The sequence below is a fragment of the Salminus brasiliensis genome, chromosome 10 (assembly GCF_030463535.1).
Source record: "Salminus brasiliensis chromosome 10, fSalBra1.hap2, whole genome shotgun sequence".
Classification (NCBI taxonomy): Eukaryota; Metazoa; Chordata; class Actinopteri; order Characiformes; family Bryconidae; genus Salminus; species Salminus brasiliensis.
The window spans coordinates 30697017-30711559 of record NC_132887.1 but is presented as its reverse complement, the minus strand read 5'-3'; the positions used below and the strand labels follow the sequence as shown (position 1 = coordinate 30711559).

Sequence of the window (14543 nt, the reverse complement as noted above, 5' to 3'; positions counted from 1 at the left end):
AAAGCGATTGTATAGGTGCAACAGGCAATTAGCGCACAGAATACGATTAAACGTTTTTTCTCACTGCATATGCTTTTTTTTTGACGATTAATATAATGAGACAACCACCTACACTAATTCATGCAGGTGGCAAATCAAGGTCATTTCAGTAACATGACATGCATGTTAGAAATATGGCTATGTCAAGAGAGTGGAGAGAATTTCAGAGAAGAGAGCAATTCCCCTGTACAAACAAGGAAAAGGATACTAAAAGAGAGCAAAGACACTTTTAGGGCCTATGGATCAGTGGTAATTCGTGAGGTGGAAAAGAACAACCCACCTACACTATTTCATAAAGACTAGTAGTATCACCTGAACCGACAAATTAGGTTTATTAGCCAACTTAAAAACGATCAGATGTTTGCATTAAACCAATCAAACTATTTAAAAAGCTCAACACAACTAATAGAACAAGTACTTTCTTCAAATTCTACACAAAATGTCACTTTTAATGAACTACTGCAGTCTCAAAATTATTCAACCCCCTGAATAAAACCCCCTGAGTCCTTGATAAGATGTTGAGTGAAACAAGTCTAGGTCAAGGGAGTTGTCCAGAAAGTTCAGAGAAGAGATCATTGCCTTGTACAAACATGGAAAAGGATACAGAAAGGAAGTAAAGGCACTTTAAGGCACTTTTAGGGCCTTTGGTTAAGCGTATGTCTACGCACATTCTAAAAAGAACACCCTGCCTACAGTGAAGTGGCTTGGTGATGTTCTGGGGTTGATTTGCTTCTCTCTGGCACTGGAAACCAGCAGCATGTGAAGGGCAAGATGGATTTAATCAAGAAAAACATCTTCCTCTTCCTCTGTGAGGAAGCTGAAGCTTGGGTATCACTGGACCTTCCAACAGGACAGTTGTCCCAAACATACCTCACCAAGTCCACCAAGGCTTGGTTCCAGCAGAACTCCTGGGAGATGCTGAAGTGGCTCTCACAGTCTACTGACTTAGACATAGAAAATCTTGGGATTTTAAAAAGGCAGCTGCAGCATACAAACCAAAGAATATTGGTGAACTGGAGTCCACTACCCATGAGGAATGAGCTAAGATTCCTCAGAAACACTGCCAGAAGCTGGTGTCTGACTACGTAGCACCCATGCAGCAGGTCATAACAGCAAAATGGAGCTCTGATACGTACTAAAGACACCGTTATGAAGGGGTTGAATAATTTTGAGACTGCAGTAGTTCATTAAAAGTGGTATTTTATGTTGAATTTGGAGAAAGAACATGTTTTATTAGTTGTGTTGAGCTTTTTAAATTGGTCTTGTTCGATTGGTTTATTGCAAACAGCTAAAAGTAGCTAACAATGGGGGGTAAATCATTTCGAGGGCCACTGTATATGTTTGACCCTGTATGTATAATTTTGTTTTAGAGTTTGAAGAATTTTGTTTAAGTTTAAATTTGAAATTTTATGTCTCAAATCCAGTTTAATGTAGGCTTTCTGTAAAACTACCACCATGATTAAAATGATCATATAAAACAAACCCTGATTGTTTGTAAACTAGTTTTAAAGCTTGGTGCAACAGGATTAATAGATAAACCTTGATTTAATTAAGTTTAAGATTAATCAGTGATGATGCAACCCAACCATATTGTATAAGCAAATGGAATCAGAGCTTTCTGTATGACTCACAACATGCTTTTATTTTTTATTGCGTGTATATTGTATTGTATTAGAGTAAGAACAAATGGGACTGAGGCTAACATACCATCGTAATTTATTATTCATAAATTATTTTACTGTACGCACTGAGTTATGTGTGTGTTTGTATCCTACAGGCGAGGCCTGCTGGTGGACTATTCATCCTGCCTCTAAGCAGAGATCAGAGGGCGAGAAAGTTCGGATTGGCGATGACCTCATACTTGTCAGCGTGTCATCTGAACGCTACCTTGTGAGTACACCTGAAAGAATACAGCAAATCTTTTTTGGGAGTAGGGTGTTCTTGTGCAACAAGCAAAGACTGAGAATCAGTAAATGCGTCAAACACTTCTCGTTCTGTGTTGGAACTCTAGCAAGGAGCCCAGCTACACATTTTGTAGTAGGCTAAAAATAGAAGAATGTGGCAGCCATATCTTTTCCTGTGTGAAATTTTGTGTGTGGGTGTTTTGTTTGCAGGGCAGAGTAAAGAGGCATTATATAGCAAAAGAAATATGCTATTGCAAGACTTCACATTATTTTGGTTTTCAGAAATTTGTGAGCAGACTGGAAAGAAAATGGCTTTAAAAAGACAAAACAGTAACTTATATATTTTTTTTCAGTTAGAATACAGAACATAAAGAATTATGTATAATTTTTTAATATTTCTAATAAAAAAATTAATTATTTAATTGAAATTAAATAAATAAAATAAGAGAATGACGCCTAGCATTCAATCAGCTACTACTTCATGTGCAATTAATGCAGTTGCTATGCACTGGTTGTTTCTGTTTGCAAGCTTTCTATAAGTTTGTTGAAATTTGGGTGTTTTTTTGACCAGTGCAGCTATTCAGTGTGTTCGAGAGGTACTGCAGTACCCACAACATACTTAGAAAAGCATATGATAATGATATGAAAATGATCATTATTTCATTAACACATAGCCATATAGTCCAATCCCAATGCAAAAGTGTTCTTCAATGTTTTGATTTTTGGAGAGCATTTTGGAAGGTTATTGTTTGAATTGAATTGAAACAGAATTGCTTGTTTTTGTGTTTCACTACTGAAATAAGTCCATTGTTATTTTATGCCAATTTGGGAATTCTTATTCCAGGTCTAGTTTTATATATAACTGTTATATGCAGGCTGTTGCCTCTTGATATTGCCCCCCCCCTTCTTGTCAGATCAAATCTGCACCCCTGTGGTATCTCCTGTGAATGGGTTCAGTTTAACCCACCCCATGAGCACATGCGCATTCCCTCACTGCCCCACTGCTGCTGTAATGTGCTCTGTTCAGACCTTGGCAGCTTCAGCCGTCTTTGGCTTCCAGAAGTCTCCGCCATATGCTCATGCTCAGACCGTGATCCAGCTCAGACTGGGTTTTGCTGCAGCATACGTGTATAACATCTATGCATGATTTATGGTGTGTTCTTTTGTTCCTACTTAGAAAAATTTAGAGATTTTTCTAGACTGATCATAGCTAGCATCTCAGAAATACTGAGATGCTATATCTGGGCTAGATTGTATGATATCAAACAACTAATTGAGGCTCTTTAAATTTGAGATCTTTGGGCAAAAGTGAGAGTATTACTGTTAAAATAAAAATCTTATTATTAAAAAGTTACGTGTCCTTTAGTAACTGTCACATAGGGTTCAAAAATGACACTCACTGACTAACATACTAGTTTATATGATGTGAATCACAGAAGACATTTTGTAGGCTAAAACTATATATTATCTGTATGTTTAAAGTAAGAAATGGCCTATTGCATTTGTATTACACCAGAATATGATGCTGTGAATTCTATGGCCAATTCTTGAAAATGTTCATAATTATAACTAAACTGATTATATGATGTGATGATACAGATCTTCAAATAAAAACTATACTTGTTAATAAAAACCTGGGTAAACACAAAAGAAAGGTTTTAAATGTCATTGCATTTATTAAAAGAAAAAAAATTTAACAGCAGCTGTGAGAGAAATTAATACCCAAAGTTACAAATTTTACCAAATTTAAGTTGGATTAAACTTACACACCCATGCTTGATTAATGCTGGTTCTGTTGAATATTAGCGTCCCTCAAATAGAAACTTTCCAGCAACATTCCAAGTATGCTCAAAGGTCTGAACAAGCAGCACACTATGCCACATTCAAAATGAATTGTGGAAGAAATGGAAAAGTTGAATAGTTACAGCCTATAAGGCATTACAAAGCCATTATCCTAAAAATGGCGAACACTTGTATCAGTGTGAAATCACCCAGAAGTACCAAAATTCTTCAAAGAACATCTTATCCATGATTTCACAAAATAACCCAGACATCTAAGGTACTGCTGGCCTGGTCCACTTCAGGTAAGGTCAGCATTTGTGATTTCACCCTAAACAAGAGACTGGGCATGGGAGAGTTGCAAAGCAAAAGCTACTACTACCCTAGGGAAGCATAATGGTTCGTCTGACATTTGCCAAAATGAAAAACTCCTTGATGAGCCCCAAACCTTTTGGAATAATTTGCTTTGGGCTGGACATTTCTGATGGACAGGAGTCATATTATTACATTTGGTGTAAATAGCACAGCATTCTACAATAAGAATATCATACCAGCAGTTAAACATGGTGGTGGTTGTGCGATTGAATGATGGTGATGGTTTGCTGCTCCAGGCAACCTGGCATAATTGACAGGACCATGAATTCTGCTCTCTACTAGAAAATCTTGCCTGGGAACTTAGTCATCAGTTTGTGATCTGAAGCTCAAGCAAGAACAAGTGTGTGCTTGTGAATGGCTCATACGAATTAAAATGAAGGTTTTGGAGTTGCCTACTCCATGTCCTGATTTCAACCTAATTTTTTTTTTTTTGTAATAAATAATTTAATTTCTGCATTTTTATAAATGTTTATGTATCTGTATTGGCATTGACAGATATGTACATGATGGATATAGGCATATGGGATATTCCATATTAGTGCACGCTGGCTGTAGATGATTAAAAACATGATTAACAAATCAACGAGCTTGCAATGAACTTCATGACTATGATGCTTTTGAAAAAAAGCTGACTCCTGAATTATGCGAAAACAGGGCAGATTAAAACACCATACATTTCATTTTCAATCTAATGCTAATTGCAAAATATATTAGATGTAGATTGTCCAGACCAGCTCACTCTGACTTTGTGAAGATGTGTTACCATGGTAACTGAGTTCCACTCTTGTTTTCTTACAGCACCTGTCTATCTCCAATGGCAACATCCAGGTGGATGCATCCTTCATGCAAACATTGTGGAACGTCCACCCCACCTGTTCAGGCAGTAACGTGGAGGAAGGTGCAGTATGCTCATATTTGTCCTTTTTTAATAGTAATGCAGTAAAACAGACTCCAGCTGTGTTCCTCGGCTCACAACGCAGTATGTTAATAAACAAAATGAAGAACTACAGCATGGGTGTTTTTATTTCAGTGGATTTGTGAGATATGAAACGTTCCTTCACCAACTCTGGATAGGTACCCTGAATGTTGTCTCCTCACTTGTCCATAGGGTATCTCCTTGGTGGTCATGTGATGCGCTTGTTCCATGGCCATGATGAGGTTCTGACCATTCCAGGCTCAGATCAGAGCGAGGAGCAGCAGAGGTGAGAGTTTACGCAGCTATGTCCAGTTGATCATATATATATACTACTATTCAGGAGTCTGAAATCACTTGTCAGGTCGATGTTTCAATAAAAAGTTAGATTTAAATTTTGAAACTTTTAAAACAGAGATTAAGGTATACAGGTATACACATATTAAGGTAACAATGTAAGGTATTCATCTATTTATTTATTCATTTTCAGTGCAAATAGTAATAGTAATTATTATTTTATAACCAATTAAATAAATAAAATAAAAAATACAATTAATACATTTTTTAATACATTATTTATTTTACAATTTTATTTACTGAATTAACAAAGAAAACCTTTCCCCTCCATCCTTCACTTACACACACACACACACAAAAACAAGGCTGCATAGACAACATATAGCCAAGGACATTTCAACTTTTGTGTTATTCCAGTCATACCATTAGCACATTTTACAATTTCAGCTAGCTTTACTTTAGATATTGCATCATTCATTGCTAAACTGTTGTTTAGACACATTGTACCTAATTTAGAAGAAGAACCAACGCTAAACTGTTTTAGCCAGTCTTAAGCTGGCCAGCCAAATTTTCTTTCTGTAGTGATGGGATTACAATGTTACTTAGAAGCTACTTTTATTTTCACATATTTGGATATCTTCCTTCAATAGCTTTTGAAAGGTGGGCAAAAAGGATGCTATGCATAAATATGTTTAGTTATTATACAAGAAAATCAGTTCTATTTTTTTCTGACATGGATGTAAATGACTTTTGTGGACTGTGAAGCTTAACAATCATCTGCAAACCACATGGAACGTGGAAATCACCGGGGTACAAACACTAGTGCCTTAGATGTGGGGTCTCAAAATCATTCCACGTTTGGTAGGCATCTTATTTTAAGTGGACATATCTACCCAGTGGGCGATTGCTGCTGAATGATGGTTGAAATCGTGTACATGAACAATGTTTGCAGGGTAGAAAACCCATATTTGTAAAGAATCCCAATTTTTGAATGTATTAACCCAGTAGGTTTAATCAGGCTGATCAGGCTCTGTAAATCACAGTTAATACTTACAGTGAAAGTATCAGGTATAAGATAAATAGATAGATAGACAGACAGTCAGTCAGCCTGTCTGGGAGGTTTGGGTTAATACATTTTTGGATGTATTAACCCAATGGGTTTAACCCATTTTGGATTTATATTTGCATTATTGTTGATCTCAGTGAACTAAATATTTTAAGACCCCTGGCTTTTATCCTCAGAGTGCACTTAGGTGCACCAGAATTCACATGCTAAAATTACTCAAGTATTCTCCTAGAAAGAATGTGGCTGAACTCTATACTCTGCTCTACACTACAGAAGATTGGATTCTGAACTTCACAACTTAACTAAGTTTAATTGTTTTTACTGCGATTCACTGAAATCTGAACAGTTACAGAAAACGTACAGAAAAGAGTAAAAATACTTTCTGTGCTTGTTATGAAAGACAATAGAGAAGAAGAATGCACACAAGACTTGATCTGGGAGAAGAACAAAAGATACAACATGTATTAATGTTACTAACAGGAATTTTGATGACATTGTTGTATGGGGTCTGTTCCAACATGCGGGAATTTATGAAGAAAACTGAGTTTGATATATGTAAAAGTTAATCAATCTCAGATGCTGTATTAAAGAATATACATTGAATCAGCTGTTTAAATTGAGGTCACATTAACACATGTCCAAAATGTAATCAGATTTCTGACCACATATAAAAGTGGTCAAAATCAGAGCAGAAACTATCTAATCAAGTAACAAACCTGTGCCGTATATGAGGAAAATGCACAATTTGGACCACTTTCACCTGCAGTGTGAACGCAGCCTCTCCGAATAACACAGAGCAAATTATTAACTGTGTGAAAAGAAGTCCCAATATGTTGTGTGCAACAAACAATAATTTGTTGTTGCAGTTTTTTCCCCCACCAGCATCCTAATTATGAAAGACAGCAATTATTGCAGTTAATTTAGTCGTCCTTCTGCTGCACCAAAATGAAATATCCCTAGCTATAATAAGCAGCATTAGTCACCAGACATGTATTATAATGAAATATGTGTTCTCCTTCAGTGTCCTGTGAGCAGTGACTGTGATCAGGCTCTGTAAATCACAGTTAATACTCATGGTGAAAGTATCAGGTATAAGATAAATAGATAGATAGACAGACAGTCAGTCAGCCAGTCTGGGAGGTTTGGCAGCCATTAGCAATTACTCAATACGGCACAGTAATACAATACAATAATGATAAAAATAACAATAAATAGAATACATATACAAATATGCATAAATAATCATAATCATAATTCCTAAGAAGTGTTTTTAGGTTTTTATTTTGATGGTCCGCTACGAATGATTTGTAGATGTTCCCTTTGCCTTTAATTTACATTTACCTGAGTAGGCTTTCTATTAAATTATACTATTCGTTAGCCTTAAACCCGCCACCCACTCTAATCTGAACCTCAAACCAAGATCTTAATCTAAATGTAAGATCTACTTTAACTAAGTAAGAAATTTATGTTTCACCAGACAGTTTGTTCAGAATTTTGTGCACTTGAGTTAATGTATCATATACATTGTGCAAAAGTGTCCCAACCTGAATGGATGGATGAGTAAAAAAATGAGTGAGTTATACATCTCCTGATAACTTGGTTCCCTTCTCCCTGATGTGACTATACCATAGTGAGTAGCTTCCTTCCAGGTTCTAATAAGTATTGAGTAAAAAGCCACCAGGGAGGACAGGTGCAGAGCAGTGGCTGTTAGGAAATCTGTTGACACACTACACTGTGTGTAGGAGTGCGTCTGGCGCAGCCCGGCTGAACTGGGTCGAGGCCACAGCAGAAGCAGAACCTCCCTCGAGCCACTGAAGATCTGATAGGACTCTCCATTTTCCTCCTTGTCGCCGGGGTCTATTTTTAGCCGAGGCGCATGACGCACGGTCTGCGGGATTAGATGCTGGTTGCCAGCATGGCTTGAGCCTCTTTTGTTGGCCCTTTGAAATTTAATCGAGGGTTTGTTTGGGTGAGAGCCTGCCACGTTTTCAGCGAACTCTCCATATGTGTCACCGAGAGGGAGGCAACATGAGGGATTTCAGCTCATGTGGCAACCCAGTCACCCATATCAGTAATGGAACGTGCCTGTTGCGCATGTGTGTGTGTGTGTGTGTGTGTGTGTGTGTGTATGTGTGTGTGTTCAGGACTAAAATGTCCTGGCTATGTTGGAAGAGCAGAGCAAAAAGAGTAACTTTTTTAACAGACTAAGATTTACTAAGATTTACCTTTTTAAGTTTTTAATGCTGTATATAACTATGTAAACTTTTGGAGCTATACATAAACTATATGCCCTTTTAGTGATATTTGTAACCTTTAAGTGCAATATGTAACCTGTATAACAGTTTAGAGCTATATATAACCTTTTAGAGTTTTATGTCCTATGTAACCTTTTAGAGCTATATATAACCTTTTAGTGCTATATATAACCTATATAAGGTTTTAGTGCTATATATAACCTTTTAACTCTATATATAACCTATATAAGGTTTTAGTGCTATATATAACCTTTTAACTCTATATATAACCTATATAACCTTTTAGAGCCATATATAACCTTTTAGTGCTATATATAACGTTTTAGTGCTATATGTAACCTATATAAGCTTTTAGTGCTATATATATAACCTATATAACCTTTTAACACTATATATAATCTATATAACCTTTTAATGCTATATATAACCTATATAATCTTTTAGTGCTATATATAACCTATATAACCTTTTAATGCTATATATAACCTATATGACCTTTTAAAGGTAACCTATATATAGGTTTTAGTGCTATGTATAACCTATATATAACCTTAAAGAGAACAAGAGCATTTACTTCATATATTCCAAGCCATCGATAGCCCTCACATTTCCACAGCTGATCAGATCCATTGTGCTGAGATCATAAAGAAGCTACACTTGCTTATTACTGTTTTATGAGGCTTTTATTGCTGAGGCTTCATTACTGTCGTTGAGCAAAAGGAAGTGTTTTATAATGTTCTGTTTTTATTGTTTTGCAGAATAGTTAACTATGAGACGGGTAAAGTAGGAGCCAAGGCCAGGTCCTTATGGAGATTAGAGCCTCTAAGGATCAGGTTTGTATCTCTCCCCTCACTGTTGTTTTCCTACTGCCAGAAGTGAAGAGTTAATCCCAGCCCTCCAGGCTGGACGGATGTTTTAATGAAAAATTGCTGGTTAATCACTGGCTAGCATCCTGCATAGTGATTAAAGGAATAGAAGGCCAACTCAGCGTGAAACCAACTCACTTGCATATACACCCATGTCCCAATGTTTGTGGACACCGCTTCTTATGAACGCGTTCAGCTACTTTAAGTTGCACACATTGCTGAAGTGTACCCCTTTTAACAGAAGTCTCTTGTTATTCTGCTAACTAGCTTCTCTCTCTTCAGAGCAGTTTAACATTTGTAACTGTTCTCAGACTGACTAAACATCTATTAAATGATTGATTCAAAATTGCACTTGTTCACTTGTTCTTTATGACGTACTGTTACCGATGAACATGAACAAAATTCATAAGCAAACTAAGTACATGTCCCTGCTGACTACCTTTGGAGTCATTTGTGTATATTTGTTCATATTTGATTTTCATCTACTTTGAAATGACCCCCTTCACAGTGCCATGTTGCTTGTGTGTTTATATGTATTTGTATGCAGTTGGTGTGGCAGTCACATCCGCTGGGGCCAGCCATTTCGCCTACGTCACCTCACCACTGGTCACTACCTAGCACTGACGGAAGACAGAGGGCTGGTGCTGCAGGACAGGGAGAAATCGGACACCACCTCCACAGCTTTCTGCTTCCGAGCCTCCAAGGTCTCTATTCCATCTCAATTACGACAGCATGGTGGAGCTGATTCCACACTGTTTGAGGGGATTCTGGCTGATTTAGAGGCAGCAGTGACTCCTGTTGATGCAGAATCAGGGGTTTATTGTGGAATTGTACTGTAGGATTCAAAACCGTGCGTGTTATTTGACTAAACAGAGCCTTAGGATGCCTGACAAATCTGAATTGGCATTATCAGCTCTTAACCTTTTAAGCTGAAGTTATTGTCAGCAGTAAAAAATGCATGTTGCAGTTTCACATAGTTTATAATATGAAGCTCATTAATATGAAGTAAATCCAATTCCAATTTTTTTTCTGTTTAATTTGATCTTTTTTTAAGTTATTTGACAAGTAGAGATCTATCCAGTAAAAAAATATGATTTTTTATACAAGAAAATGTATGAAGAGACATATACACTGCTGTCAAGCTAACATTTTTTAAAATAATTTTTTCACTAAAGACTACAATGCATAGTTGAGTATTAAAAACAACATACCAGGGAATTGATGTATTAATATGTATTAAAAATACAAAAGCCAAGTATTTTGGGAACAACAACAACAAAATAAAAAAAATATATATATATATAATTATCTATTGAAAGTAAATATATGCCAGGATATCTGCTTTATCATTTGATCAGCAGCTCTTTTTAAATATTTATTCATTATTTTTCAACATTTTTCCTGATGTTTTACAGCTTTTTGTGCCGTCTTATGCATTTATCTGCAACCAAATGAATTTTCTTTGATCACATACATGGGCATCAAACTTCTGAACTGAAGTTATTGTTACTTTATTTAACCCCTTAAAAAGCCGATGGGTCACCAGTGGGCCAAAAGTATGATTACAAACTTCTGTTACCAAAGAATAGCCCCACCAGTTTGTACAGGGGTCCCTGTAGTTACTGAGTAATACACCTTAGTGTGGATTAAGAGTGTTTAGGGGTTAAACAAAATGATCATTTAGCCAGTTTCAAACCTAATGATAAATTCACAGAGAATTCAGTGCTCCTTTATGTAGTGACCACTGTAGCACAGAAAGCTTAGAAAGAAAAGACACTGCTGATAGGCAAGCAGAAACCTGTGGATGGCATAAGGGCAGACTAAAGGGGACACTTAAAGGCCTGTTAAAGATAACGTTGCCAAAGTATCCATTGAGACATCCATCGAGACATTTGGAGTCTTTTTATGCGCAGAGAAACACCCTTTACACTTGTGCTGCATTTCTGTCATTTCTCATTGAATGTAAAAGTAAATCATTACATAACTTAGCAGGTCAATTATGTTATTGCATTTAAATAGAGTAGCAAAAATACACTAATATAACTAAGGGCTAAGGAGCTCTTCAAGTGGTCAGAGGTGTCAGTGTAACTAATTACATAGCCAACGAGGGTGTGTCAAAGAGGTTACCCTTTAAATGTTATTACTCCATCTGCTCTGATTATTAATCTTGACCGGAATGACTCCTAATAGGCCATTTAAGCATTTAAGCCCCCCCCCAATCTATTAAATATAAAGCATTGCATGTTATTTGATTTATTATTAGCATGTTTATGTCCACTGGTAAAAGCAAACGAAGCATCTCATTATTGATAAAATGATACCTCTAAAGTTTCTATCGTTAGTAGGTGTCTCACATGCCGCTCCGCTTGGTCTGTATGTCTGGGGCTGTCTCGGCCTGCCTCTATTAGCCCGCTGTGTGCAGCTCTTGTAATTATGAGTCATCTCAAAGAGGGAGGTCAGCCCTTCTGCAGTCCTTGACCGGCTCCATCTAAGTCTGTCTGCATTTTTTCAAATTGCCTGCTAAGGCCTCTGGCTCGCTCCACACCTGCTGCTTGGCATAATTAGCTCTGCCATCAGTATATAATTGCTAGCAATTTTGGGAAACTTGTTGCGTTGTGTGATTTGCAAAGATTTGTACACTTTCTGAAGTCCGGGATGTGAAGTCTAGATTTATTACATGCACATTTTGCTGTATTACAACAAATACTAATCTACTGTAAAATAGGAGAGAGAGATCTCTTTTTATATCTCTCTTTATTCTTTATCTCTTAAGGTTCACACCTTTGGATTTGAAATGACTGAAAGTAAACAGAGTATTTACTGTTCATGAAATCATAATTGATTGGACAAGGACATTGTAATGGTGTTGTAGAATGTGTGTGTGTGTGTGTGGAAACACATTGAACAGGCTAATCTTTACACTTTACTGCTTAATTAGCACAGATAAGAGCCGTGGTTTAGTTGCTTGGTTTAGTTGCTGTTGTTTGGAGTTTATAATCTGCATCACTGAGAGAATTTGTCCTCTTGTTTTAATGAGGTTCAAGCAGAAAAAAATTCAATTTGTTATTGATCGCAATGGCTGTGATGTTATATGGATTAAATAGCTGCTATTATGTGTGGTGTGTAATAGCTGAAATTAAAGTACATATTAAGGGGAAAATATGAGGGAGGTAGAGGCCTAATATCTACAGAGGCGAAAAGTTTGGTAACTGAAAAGTTAAGCGTGTAAACGTATGAAGACTTTCCAAAAGAATTAAAGGCTCCCTGCATGTTGAGCACTTTGGCTCTTATCACAGCTTGTTAACACTTTTTGTAGCCAGATAAGAGTCTTTCAGCTTTTTGGGGGGCAGATTTTAACCCGTTCTTCTAGAGGAAGGGCTTCTAGTTCTAGTTGAGATTCTTGAGCCAGTCAAGAGACAGTGGAAAGCTTATTGTTGTGCCTCTTCAGGCAGTTCCCTGTGGTTTGCAGGTATATTTATTATGATATTGTAGAAACCATGGTCTTTTCAACATTTACTTTTGAAAAATGGTTTGTTACGTAATGGCTGTAATGTGACGCACAGAATCGGATGCTTGCAGAGTTGGAATGAAAAAGAGGCTTTACTAAAAATGACGTAGCCAGAGTTTGTGGTCAGAAAACAGGCTGGGATCACACAGGCAAAAGTCCAAAGGGCAAGGCAAAGGGCAAGGTAGAAAATACAAAGGCAAGAGTCCTACAAAACAATCAGAAATAAACGCTCAGCAATTTGCCAAGAAGGGATACAATAATTCATACAGAACCTGTTCTAAAGCCCAGGCTTACATACTAAGCTAGTTGAACAAATGCATATACAAACAAATACACAAGTGATACAAATCAGTACTCAGGTGACTGGGAACATGAAGGGATGGAAGCAGTCATGTGATCATTTTTGCGATCATCTGAGGGATTCTGGGACATTGTGTTGTAACATTTGCATTCAGAATTTGCTGGTGGTTTGTGGAATCCTGCATGCAAAATTGCCAATAGCACTGGCGGCAACACAATCCCAAAGCTACAGCTACTTTCCATGCTTTACCTTCTCTACCTTTTCTGATTGTGGTAAAAGAACATCTAAAGAAGCTCAGCTGGCATCTTCAAATGTTTAATAGCATACTTCACGCATGGAGTCTAATGGTAAGGTCACAGTAACACTGGTTTCCTTCTTGTGACTCTTTCATGAAGATTATTTTTGCGCAAGCAAAGCTGCACAGTGGAAAGGTGCACCACCCTCTTCACTCTACTGAACTGTGAGGCAGGATTTTGACCATCTTCCCTCACAGAGATGTCATCTTGACCTCCCATCTTGATTTCTTAATAACACTCTTCACTTTAGAAACCGCAAGCTGCAAATGAGCTTCTTATAGCCTTCCCTGTCTGGTGGGCAGTACACATTAAGTACACATTTCTAATAGGCAGAGAGTTTATAAAGCTTTAAAATTTGATTCGTCTGACAGCTATATTTATAATGGATGACATGCCTTTTGAAACAGTGTTTGCATATTGCGAGTCTTTTTTATTTTCAAAAGTGAGGGAAAGTCAGTTATATTAATTCAGTCTATTATATGGGCCCTTCAAGTGGTGTGTCTGGCAATACAGATGTCTAAATCACTGCAGCAGTGCTTGCCGTACATTGTGGAGTCCTGGACAATTGCAGATGACTCTCCCAGACCACAATAATATATGAGGAATGGCCAACAATGAATGAAACAATGCTTAAATGAATCAAATGAATCAATTGGTCTGCAGCCAAATGTGTTTTGATGAGAACTAAGTGCCGCTAATGCTTTTGGTCCTTGCGTCTTGCAGGAGAAGCTGGAGTCGAGCCCGAAGCGTGATATTGAGGGGATGGGGGTGGCCGAGATTAAGTATGGGGACTCGCTCTGCTTCGTCATGCACATGGCCACAGGCTTGTGGCTCTCTTACCAGGCACCGGATGTGAAATCAACCCGTTTGGGGCCTCTCAAAAGACGCGTGAGTCACTCCTTTATACCGTATGTATACTTTTGTGTGCTTCTGGCAGGGATAAT

The 14543-nt window shown here is 37.4% G+C and overlaps 1 protein-coding gene across 6 annotated transcripts in view; it reads left to right on the top strand.

The window, feature by feature from the left end:
- The window catches only part of LOC140564380 (ryanodine receptor 3-like), a 232948-nt gene that overhangs the window by 72503 nt on the left and 145902 nt on the right, over positions 1-14543 (top strand). For all 6 annotated transcript variants that reach the window (XM_072689791.1, XM_072689790.1, XM_072689788.1 and 3 more), the window contains exons 6-11: positions 1817-1929; positions 4896-4995; positions 5206-5299; positions 9387-9461; positions 10042-10198; positions 14323-14487. In XM_072689791.1, coding sequence (XP_072545892.1) covers positions 1817-1929; positions 4896-4995; positions 5206-5299; positions 9387-9461; positions 10042-10198; positions 14323-14487 — 704 coding nt within the window. The remainder of the gene's footprint in view (positions 1-1816; positions 1930-4895; positions 4996-5205; positions 5300-9386; positions 9462-10041; positions 10199-14322; positions 14488-14543) is intronic.